At 39.7% G+C, this 12,500-nt stretch overlaps 1 protein-coding gene across 1 annotated transcript; it reads right to left on the bottom strand.

The window, feature by feature from the left end:
- Nucleotides 1-6,814: 6,814 nt before the first annotated feature.
- Nucleotides 6,815-11,974, bottom strand: LOC144976564 (uncharacterized). Its single transcript, XM_078920857.1, has 2 exons — nt 9,425-11,974; nt 6,815-7,015 (listed from the first exon to the last, which is right to left on the bottom strand). The coding sequence occupies exons 1-2, from the start codon at nt 11,972-11,974 to the stop codon at nt 6,815-6,817; spliced, it is 2,751 nt and encodes a 916-aa protein (XP_078776983.1).
- Between the last annotated feature and the right edge of the window lie 526 nt (nt 11,975-12,500).

Below are 12,500 nucleotides of genomic sequence, written 5' to 3' on the forward strand. Positions count from 1 at the left end.
CGCTATATAAAAGCTAATTTATTTTTTAAAACTTGTATTAGTGTTAGTCTTTAGATAGTATGAGCTTGGCTAAGAAGCTCACAACATTGCCATTCGAAAGTATAACGGACCAACACACAAAACTCTGTGTAACCATGAACTTAAATAGTCAGGATAATACAGTTAAGTGAGAATTACTCATAAACGTGGATTGCAAAAAAAAAAAAAACAACAAAAACCTGAGTGACGTCGACTTCATACCATCTATAGTAAAAGTCGGGTTGTCTCCGAAATCTAAGGGTAAGAATAAAACCCGTTAAGCAATCAATGGCTTTCTAATCTCTGGTTTTATTTCAACTGTCCAGCGTTGTTTTCTTGCCGAGATCGTATCCTACTTTTCACCTCAAATCAAAAGCGTTCACGATTTAAACATGGTGTGTTTTGCCCACAGCTGCATAGGACTACACACTACACACTGGGCTGGCGAACACATGCGTAACGGCCCTGTGTACTGCGTTCTCTAGCCTCTCCGCCCCCCCCCCCCCCCCCCCCCCCCCCCAAGTTAGTCCGATCGAAGCCATCGTTAACTTTTGCCTGACAATGACCAAAAAATGACGTCAAAGGACAAGTCTTTGGCCACAAAAGAAAACAAACCGTGAGTCGTATTCAACAGTTCAACCAAAGGAATCACTTGTTACCTTGAACTCTACTACCAACTCATAGACGCTCACTCACTCATTATCCAGCCAAGTCCTCATTGACGATGGCTGCCCGCACTCTGCGATGACAAAAGTCCGCCCATTCCTTTCGTCTGTTGACGGTATCATATAGATAGTTCGAAGATGACGTCACTCAGGTCTTTGTTATTGTTTTTTGCCATCCGCGTTTATGAATAATGCTCACTGAACTATATTAACCTGACTATAAACGTTCATGGATACACACAGTTTTATGTGTTGGTCCGTTATACTTCCGGATGGCAATGTTGTGAACTCCTTGCCCAAGCGCATTCTATCTATAACTCTTCCATTCATCTCTGTCCATTCTTGGATATTTTTCATATATAACTAGGCCTAGGTCTTTCCCTTCTTCGTTTGCCCTCCATTTTCCCCTGTATCACATCTTTCATTAGGGTGCATGGATTTCGATCATATGTGACTGAAAAAAACTGAGTTTTCTCCTTTTGATTACATCTGCTGTGGCATGACTTCCAGCTCTTCCGGTATAGATAGTATGCACTTGGCTAAGAAGCTCATAATATTGCCATCCGGAAGTATAGCGGACCAACACACAAAACTGTGTGTGTCCATGAATGTTTATAGTCTAGTTAATACAGTTCAGTGAGCATTACTCATAAACGCGGATGGCAAAAAACATCACAAAAACTGAGTGACGTCATCTTCGAACTATCTATACTTTATTTTTCTTTCCCCCTCCAGCTTAATCCTCATCATCCTTCTGTAAAACCACATTGCAGCAAGTTATACGTTTTCAAGTTTTGTTCTTGAGGGTCCATCCTCTTGCGCCTTAGGTCACCACTGTCCACACCAATACTTTTACTAATTTTATTTCCAAATTTGTCCATGGATTTGTCTTTCCAGATATTTATTAATTAAAGAGTCACTCACTTTTCTTTGCCATTGCAATTCTGTTATTTATATCCATCGAGGAATCGCCATTTTGCGTTCTAGTGGATACCAGATATTTAAAATGAGACACATCTTCAACCTCTTCGATTTTAGAGAGTATGGCTTGATCTACTAGACACTGACGCTACACAAATCTAAAAAATGACGTCAAACTACAAGTCTTAGATGTCAGGATGTCAAGAATGGTCTGATCCTTCCCCTCAGGTAGGCTACGTTACAGGTGTGTTAAAGGTAGGTTACTTGAAGTTAGGGTACTTAGTACTGAGTTTTTTAATTCAGAAAAGTGAGTGGAGCAGGCACTTATGTTGGTAACAACAAGATATGAAGTGAATAGAAAAGTGCCAGAAGACAATAGAGAATAAAAAATTTTCGCGGCGGTGGTGGGGTTTGAACCTGCGACCTTATTGGTACGACAACTCCGCCTGGCAGGTGATGACGATGCTCTTACCGTGTTGAGCTATCCACGAACACAAAAATATTCGTTTCAAACTCAAGTCATTACTAGATCCCTCTCTCAACCCATCCTTGAGACCGCGATTCGTTCGTACAACCACCATCTCGAATAATTTTGACCAGCAGTTAGCTTAATAGCCAATATTTACACAAACATATACATAGAAACGATGAGACATTGAGTATGCTCCGGTGTATGGGAATTTTTAAATTCAGAAAAGTGAGTGGCAGCACTTATGTTGGTAACAACAAAGATATGAAGTGAATAGAAAAGTGCCAGAAGACAATAGAAATAAAAATTTGTCGCGGGCGTGGTGGGTTTGAACCTGCGACCTTATGTACGACAACTTCCGCTGGAGGTGTAGAGCGTGCTTTGTAGTTGGGCTATCCACGAACACAAAAATATTCGTTTCAAACTCAAAGTCATTACTAGATCCCTCTCTCACCCACTTCTTGAGACCGCCGATTCGTTCGTACACCACCATCGCGAATAATTCGAGAGCCACGCTCTCACCTGCCAGGCGGAGTTGTCGTACCAATAAGGTCGCAGGTTCAAACCCCACCACCGCCGCGAAAATTTTTTATTCTCTATTGTCTTCTGGCACTTTTCTATTCACTTCATATCTTGTTGTTACCAACATAAGTGCCTGCTCCACTCACTTTTCTGAATTAAAAAATTCACCCCATACACCGGAGCATACTCAATGTCTCAATCGTTTCTATGTTATATGTTTGTGTTGAGAATATTGGCTATTAAGCTTAACTGCTGGTCAAAATTATTCGCGATGGTGGTGTACGAACGAATCGGCGGTCTCAAGAAGTGGGTGAGAGAGGGATCTAGTAATGACTTTGAGTTTGAAACGAATATTTTTGTGTTCGTGGATAGCTCACACGGTGAGCCACGCTCTCACCTGCCAGGCGGAGTTGTCGTACCAATAAGGTCGCAGGTTCAAACCCCACCACCGCCGCGAAAAAATTTTTATTCTCTATTGTCTTCTGGCACTTTTCTATTCACTTCATATCTTGTTGTTACCAACATAAGTGCCTGCTCCACTCACTTTTCTGAATTAAAAAATTCACCCCATACACCGGAGCATACTCAATGTCTCAATCGTTTCTATGTTATATGTTTGTGTTGAGAATATTGGCTATTAAGCTTAACTGCTGGTCAAAATTATTCGCGATGGTGGTGTACGAACGAATCGGCGGTCTCAAGAAGTGGGTGAGAGAGGGATCTAGTAATGACTTTGAGTTTGAAACGAATATTTTTGTGTTCGTGGATAGCTCACAAGGTAGAGCCACGCTCTCACCTGCCAGGCGGAGTTGTCGTACCAATAAGGTCGCAGGTTCAAACCCCACCACCGCCGCGAAAATTTTTTATTCTCTATTGTCTTCTGGCACTTTTCTATTCACTTCATATCTTGTTGTTACCAACATAAGTGCCTGCTCCACTCACTTTTCTGAATTAAAAAATTCACCCCATACACCGGAGCATACTCAATGTCTCAATCGTTTCTATGTTATATGTTTGTGTTGAGAATATTGGCTATTAAGCTTAACTGCTGGTCAAAATTATTCGCGATGGTGGTGTACGAACGAATCGGCGGTCTCAAGAAGTGGGTGAGAGAGGGATCTAGTAATGACTTTGAGTTTGAAACGAATATTTTTGTGTTCGTGGATAGCTCACACGGTAGAGCCACGCTCTCACCTGCCAGGCGGAGTTGTCGTACCAATAAGGTCGCAGGTTCAAACCCCACCACCGCCGCGAAAATTTTTTATTCTCTATTGTCTTCTGGCACTTTTCTATTCACTTCATATCTTGTTGTTACCAACATAAGTGCCTGCTCCACTCACTTTTCTGAATTAAAAAATTCACCCCATACACCGGAGCATACTCAATGTCTCAATCGTTTCTATGTTATATGTTTGTGTTGAGAATATTGGCTATTAAGCTTAACTGCTGGTCAAAATTATTCGCGATGGTGGTGTACGAACGAATCGGCGGTCTCAAGAAGTGGGTGAGAGAGGGATCTAGTAATGACTTTGAGTTTGAAACGAATATTTTTGTGTTCGTGGATAGCTCACACGGTAGAGCCACGCTCTCACCTGCCAGGCGGAGTTGTCGTACCAATAAGGTCGCAGGTTCAAACCCCACCACCGCCGCGAAAATTTTTTATTCTCTATTGTCTTCTGGCACTTTTCTATTCACTTCATATCTTGTTAGTACTGAGTTATACTTGTCTCTTGTCATTTTTAATTTTGTGAAGTGGATTTCAAATCCACGCTAAAAAAAGCGTTATAGTTTTTAGTTTTGGCTAAGAAAAGCCAACTTGAATATATTTTGTAAACATTGAAGAAATAAAAGTTTAATATAAATTTATTTACATTAAATGTTAATATATTTACAAGTTACAATATTTCAATCGTTTAAATTATAAATAAATTTTTAGGTATATTATGTATTAACAAACATTATTATGGTTAAAATAATAAAAAATCTATTATATACATCTATTCATTATTTTTTAGTAGTAGAATTAACCTTTCACAACGAAAAACATAAGAATTTTTAAATAAACAAAACTTTGATCTGAGTTGCTTCCCTTTACAAATGTCTAATCCTTCATACACAGAACACAACATTATAGGTATATCGTATTGCTTCGAGATGGTCACATGATATGGAATTTATGAACGATTCTAGCTCCATTTAGCCTATACTTGTAACAGGAAAATAAAACAAAATACCACTCGCTGTCAGAACTGTTCTCTTTTCTCTTGTAGCTAACGTGCACAAATATCCGAAAACAATTATTATGGTAATTTGATGGAAAACATTTCGCGGATGTTTGACGGTAATTCTATTACAACAATGAACTAATAACAATTCTTGGTCATCAGCTCTGCAAACAAGTACACGTCAATTGCACAATACATAAAATGAAAGTTTGCCATGCCAAGTAAGAGATTATTTAATATGTTACCGTGGCAAGTATTGCCAAGGGAAGAAACTGGTGATATACAATCTAGAGATGATTTTTATGATTACCTCCCTTTATTCATAATATATAAATTTTGTTTTTGACATTTATTTTTTGTTGTTTTTTTTGTTTTTTTTTTTTTGTTTTTTTTTTTTTTTTGTTGTTGATGTTTTTGGGGGTTTTTTTGTACAGATCCAGCCACCCAATCTGTGCTGAGTCGTCATAAATAAAATCTCGACTGCACCCAGGATCGATCTCGGGTCATATTGTGTGTGAAGCGAGTGCTATACCGACTGCGCGATCAGGTTCCCCTCCCCCACCCCTCCCAACAATGTTAAAACTAGGCCGCATAATTGTGTTCGGTTATCATACCTGCAAATAAGTACACGACAGTGAGAACTAATCACCTAATCAAAACAAAATGAACAATAACAAAGAGTCGAATGACGTCAAGTTCATTCCTTCAAGAAAATCCTCGTCTTCAGAGTTTCTTTGGTCTGATAATCCAGGACGGCAGTCGGCAATTTTGGACCACGATGTTGTCTTCATCCACCACTTGTAGGACGTAGTCAGGTATACGGGTTTGAACCCTGGTCTCTACAATCACTATCACGCTCTCTGGGTTGGTCGGGTTGACAAGCCTCCTGGCAGGAACCAACGTGTACTTGTATACAGGTCTGATTACCCAAGTTGTTATGGGGCTCATTGTTGTAATGGAAATACTCTCAAACCAACGTGTAGTTATCTACAGGTCTGATAACCCAAGTTGTTGAGGGCTCATTATTGTATTGGAAATACTCTCAAACCAACGTGTTCTTATATACAGTTCTGATAACCCAAACTCATGGAGCCGGGGTTTATCCCGGCTTCAATAGCGTGGAACGGACAATAGCAATTGCGTGCTACCCTTTGGACAGGACAGAACGGTAGTTCATCTCAAAAGTACTTTCTGCCAGATTTTACAGACCCAACTACCCAATCTGTGCTGTGTGCTCATAAAATAATCTCGACTGCACCCAGGATCGATCTCGGGTCCCTTTGGGTAAGAATCGAGTGCTCTACCGACTGCGCGGTCAGGTCCCCCCCCCCCCCTCCCTGCTCCCTAACAATGTTAAAACTAGGCCGCATAATTGTGTTCGGTTATCATACCTGCAAATAAGTACACGACAGTGAGAACTAATCACCCAATCAAAACAAAATGAACAGGTGCCAACGTGTACTTATATATACAGGTCTGATAACCCAAATTCGTGTGGGGCTCATTGTTGTATTGGAAACACTCTCAAATCAAGGAAAAATAATGTCCATTATAACAACGTTTTAAAAAAAAAGTAGTCCTTCAGAGCCATTAGGCTCATAGAGCCGGAGTTTATCCCTTTTTCTATAGCGTGAAACCGACAATAGCAATTGATTACTACCCTTTGGACAGAACGTTACTTCATCGCAAAGTACTTTCCGCCATATCTTACAGACCCAGCTACCCAATCTGTGCTGGGTGGTCAGAAATAAAAAAAAATCTCGACTGTACCCGGGATCGATCTCGGGTCATATTGCGTGTGGTGAGTGCTCTACAAACTGAGCGATCAGGTTCCCCCCCCCCACCTCCCTCCCGAACAATGTTAAAACCAGGCCCCATATTTGTGTTCGGTTATCATACCTGCTAATAAGTACACGACAGTGAGCACTAATCACACAAATCAATCGACGGTCTAAACAAAATGAACAATAACAAAGAGCCGAATGACGTCAAGTTCATTCCTTCAAGAAAATCCTCGTCTTCAGAGTTTCTTTGGTCTGATAATCCAGGACGGCAGTCGGCAATTTTGGTAGGACCACGATGTTGTCTTCATCCACCACTTGTAGGACGTAGTCAGGTATACGGGTTTGAACCCTAGTCTCTACAATCACTATCACGCTCTCTGGGTTGGTCGGGTTGACAACGAACGTGGCCACCTGTCAGGAAATTAGAAAAGTAAGTAATTAGTGATAGACATCAATAAAAAAATGAAATTGACGTCACTCAGCTCACATGGCCGTAACCATCACTCACTTATAGCCTGAGACTGATCAAAAAATGACGTCAAAATGCCAGTCTTTTGCCACAAAAGAAAACAAATCGTGAATTGTATATCAATAGTTCAGCCAATGAAATAACTTGTTTCCATGAGCTCTCCTAACGACAACTCACTAAGCGGTGCAAAAAAAACAAATAATGACGTCAAACTGCCAGTCCTTTTGGGTTTCAGTATCAGGCTATAACATAACGATGGCTACGCTAGAACCCACTAGGACTTATAGTTTGACGTCATTTTTTTTTAGATGTATGCACCGTCTAGTGAGTTGTCGTTAGTAGCGATCAAGGAAACAAGTGGTCCCATTGGTTGAACTATTGAATATAACTCACGATTTATTTTCTTTTGGGGCCAAAGACTTGTCTTATGATGTCATTTTTTGGTAAGTGTCAGGCTATAGATAGTATGCGCTTGGCTAACAAAGACCTGAGTGACGTCAACTTCGAACTATCTATAGATAGAATGAAGTTGACCTCACTCAGGTCTTTGTTACTGTTTTTTTGCCATCCACGTTTATGAGTAATTCTCACTTAACTGTATTATCCAGACTATAAAAGTTCATGGTTACACAAAGTTTTGTGTGTTGGTCCGTTATACTTCCGGATGGAAATGTTGTGAGTTTTTTAGCCAAGATCAGACTATCTGCTCCTCTGAGAGACACCAATCCCGGGAAGGGAAGGTATTTGGTGGTTATTCCTTGTTCATTGTGCGGCTATGTTGTTTAATGGTATGACAATCGCTTTCGGATCGGTAAGGTCCTGGGTTCGAGCCTCTCTCGGCGCATAGTTGAGTCATTGGAAAAGGCTCTTTACTCACATTTTCTCTCCGTACACAGGTGTAAAATGAGTAACTGTCCGTTAACAGCGTTGTCTCTCTTCGAAAAATATTGTAATCTAACAGGCATCATGAATGTCACGTCCTACGTGTTAAGTGTTGCTGTTAGCCAAGGACCCCTTGTAAACCGCATTGAGTTGTACGTTTAGTGGATTCTGTGCTATATAAAAGCTCAATTAAAAAAAAAAAGAATAATTGTCCACCAATCAAGGGAGTGAATCTGGTAGATAATGCATTCACTCAATAAGCGGCTTTGTGATCTTCGGATAATGACACTCGCCTTCGGAATAGAAGGTTCAGGTTTCGAACCCCCCCAAGTTGAGTCCTTGGAATAGGCTTTTTACTCACTTTTTCTCTCCGTACTCAGGTGTAAAATGAGTATCTGGTCATTATTATTATTATTATTATTATTATTATTATTATTATTATTATTATTATTATTATTATATATTTGTTATCCTCTTATTATCATTTCAATCGTATTTTATGAAAACACATTATCAGTCAGCCACCCGGGGGAGGGGGTGGGGGTGGAGGGGGGGGGGAGCGAAGTGGCCGAGTGGTTAAAGCAATGCACTGTAACACTGAAGGTCCCGGGTCGAGCCCATTTTCGGGTATTTTCGTTTTTTTTTCCTTGGGCAAGAATATTAAAACCCAATTTGCTCAGTTTGGACAAGATCGCTGATTCCTGTTGACATTGACATCAGACATCTTGTTTGATGGAATATCTAATTTCGTTCGTGGAATGCCTAGGCGACGGTATCTAATGGTGCTTTAGTTAGGTTAGGTTTTAAGGGTTTTACGGTACTTGCAACACATTAAGGTCATATCAGAACCAATAAAAAGGAAGAAAATGGGAGAGTAAAAAGTTCTAGAATTACAATTAAAGTACCCAAGAAAAGGGAAGACAAAGGGGAATCGGTTCAAATATGAAACAGGCGTAGATTCCAGGAGCACACTATCAATGTACTTAGTTGGAGATCACCTAAATGTCTCATCCTAGGAACACACCCAAATGTTTACAAATCATACATAGCATGTAAACAAAACATAATACAGTGCATAACAGAGAGATGATTTACAAGGACAAAAATATCATCTCCCAAAACTAACTATACATTTGACTGTTTCCCTCTCAGCCACGGTATCAGGCCAGAGCCAGAACAAAATCAAGTAATCTCATTCCAAGACAAAGACAGAAAGCATGTTGGAAAACAGATGTAGGGGGATAGAAGACACAGTAAGTACCTCCCTGCCCACTATGGGAGAGACAGAAAGCAAGTTGGAAAACAGATATAGAGGGATAGAAGACACAGTAAGTACCTCCCTGCCCACTATGGGAGGTCAGGAACACCACTCAGATATAGGGAGATAGAAGACACAGTAAGTACCCCCCCTGCCCACTGGTGCCATGGTGGAAGGGCGTAATTTCTTATCATGTACACACAACACAAACCTTCATAACGTTGTGAGCCATATCCCATCGATCTAAAAAGTCTTCTGTTATGACAAGCAACGTCCTCCAGCTGTCCCGAACAGCACCTGACATCATCAACTGATCTTGTAACATGTCTCGCTGGTGGACAAACACGCGCAGACCCCACTGATTTTCCAAATATGGCAAGAGAACCATCCTGATGAAATGCCAGTCCTGCGAGGCGTAGCCAATGACCACGTCATAAGTAAAATCGTATCTGGTTTTAAGTTTAAACCCAGGGATCACAATTTGAAACACACTGCTTAAAATTTTAGTCTTGTACCTAATGACCAGGAAAGCAGCGAGATACAGAGAAAGGAGGGCGGATGGTAATATCAAAGAAGTCAGGAAATATGTTTCACCGGAGCATTTCCTCCAAAATGAAAGAACGTCAGAATAATTTGACGTTTTGGACAAAGTCCCTTCCTCAGTCATACAAATGTAGTCTTTGTCATTGTCGAAATGCATTCTACTTTGGTGCAGCCATTTTAGAAAATGAATAGCTGAGCATGCGCAGGAAAACTGGTTGTGAGCAAGTTTGAGTGTAAAGTTTGTCACGTGATTAGAGTAATAATGATTGTCGAGAGATTGCCTGTCTTGGGGGGTTAAAGCAAAATAGTTTTCTATCAGATCTAAAATCTCCAAGTTTGGCGTGAGTCTCAAGTCTAAAGGGATGCTCATGAAACGGTTGGATGCAACACAGAGGAACTTCAAATTTTTGGTATACCGAAACATGCCCTTGGGTAGCAATCGTAAATCGTTTTCTGCTATGTCAAAATATTCAAGCTGAGCTATGCTGTCTGCAACTTTTGCAAGAAAAGATGAATTTCTGTTCGTTCTTCTCATGACAAGTATTTTAAGACTAGGAAACCATTTGAAGAACGTTGGATCTCCACTTATCGGCGAACCGGTAAAATCAATTTTCTCCAAAAGATTCAATCCGAGATATCGTCCTCTTAATTTAGAACCATAGAAACTGTTTCTTAAGGCAAAAGTGCGCAGGACATTCTTTCCACAATGATTGTCATAGTTAACGTTAAGGCTATTAACTTCGTCTAAAACAAGGTCTACCAACTGAGGTGGTACATATAAAGGTCTACACAAGTTTTGTGGACTTTGATGTAAATGAACACCCCTTTTTTTGCTTACGTAATCTTGACAATCTTTCTTTCTTTTACCCCAATCTGGGCCATGAAACCATTGAATAGAGGTGTCCCGTTTCTGGATTGTATGATTTCTAGAATAATTTTGATTATTAATATTATCATTACTTTCAAAAAAATTTGACAAGAGTCCAGGTTTGCTCTCGTTATTATTATTAACCCCCCGGTTGCCGGAAACATCCGTTTTAATGGGTTCTTTGCGATTCCAAAATTCAAAGGTATCCTGTTTCACATTCACCATGTAAACAAAGATCTTTATATTTTTTAAGAGAATAAGATGACTTCTATAGTCTTGATCAACCTCCAAGAAAATTCCTCCAGTGATAAAGGCAAACCGCTCCAAGCATTGTGCCCATCTATGGGTTGTGAGGGCACCAACTTCGGCTGAAATCGCTTTACTATTTAACCAAACAAAATTCGATACGCATATTTGTTTAAGATAGACATAATCTTTATCAGAGATAATTCTGTCAGAAATTCTATCTTCTCTCTTTACAGCTAAAATGGATGGTGTCACAACATTGTCCAGGTGAAGAGAATCAAGTGTTCTGTCCTTTAAAGGCTTCATCATTCTCAACATCTTTTTATTTCCTACTCTTATGTTCACTATTGTAAGAGAAGAAACATTTGGCAGGAACTGAAAGAGATTCTCACAATCATCTCTCACATAATTACTGTTAGGAGCACCAAGAAGAGAGAACATTTTCACATTTGAAGCTTCAAATCCTTCCAAACTTGTGTTTTCTATAGTTCTGAGATTTTCGCAAACAATTTTTAAACTGCTTAAGCTTTTAAGTCTAGAAAATTCCTCACCGATCCTCAAGTTATTGAAACTGTCAATTGTCAGGTGTGAAATGTCAGGTAAAGAATCAAACAAATCCGTAAAATCTGAATAATTAGATGCATATCCATAATTCATGTTATGACCAATGTCCAACATTCTCAGACGCGGCACGTTGCGAAAAAATCCAGTCGGAAAAGCACGATCAGCAATCTTTAGAGAATTATTATTAAGAAAAAGAATCTCAAGACAGTCCAGGCCATGCAAAGCGTTTGCTTCCAAAACAATCAAACGACAAGAAACACACTCTAATCGTTTGAGCCTGGGGAGATGCGAGAAAGCGTTGCTTGGAAGAATCTTGATGTCGTTGTCATTTAAAATCAAAGTCGAAACGTTTGGAGATCCCAGTTTGAAGATATCAGAAGAGGATATTCCAGAATTGGAGCAGTTGAGGAGACTTCCGTTATAGAAGTCGTCTCTGGAGGTCACGCAAAACCGACAGTTTGTGTAAATATAAAAACTGCTCCACAATACAAAACTGAACCAACGTCTAAAGCTGATCCACGACATGGCACTTGGATTCATAGTAAAACGTTTCAAAGTAAGATTCCATTACATCCCCTTCCTACATTTTAGTTTGTTACCATGGCAACCTGCAAATAACCATGTCAATGATATTTAAATCGCCTCTTGAATTGCCTTTGAGTGAAATGAATATTCATATTCATAGTCTGTGTGAGTTTCACTCTCCCCCTAAGTTAATCTGCTAATCTGCGGAATTCTGGAAAAAAAAACTACATTTTATCGAAGTCGCAAGTTTGAAAGTTTTTAACAAGATGAGGGTAATGTTAATCGATCGATATTTAAGGACGAGTTTACTGGCCAAAATTGTTAAAATGTGTTGTTTTTCAAGAGTACGTAAGTTTGCAGGTCATGTATCAACTGGACTCTAAACGTCAACTTCAAAGATACTAATTAATTTATAAAGTGATTTGAATAAATATAGAACACAATTTCAATTCAAGAAAGATGAAGTGGAAGTGGAAAATGAAGAAGACGAACTAATAGTAGTAGTAGTAGTAGTAGTAGTAGTAGTAGTAGTAGTAGTAGT

Source organism: Berghia stephanieae, chromosome 7, assembly GCF_034508935.2.
Source record: "Berghia stephanieae isolate SIO BIC M18660-M18661 chromosome 7, UCSD_Bste_1.3, whole genome shotgun sequence".
NCBI lineage: Eukaryota > Metazoa > Mollusca > Gastropoda > Nudibranchia > Aeolidiidae > Berghia > Berghia stephanieae.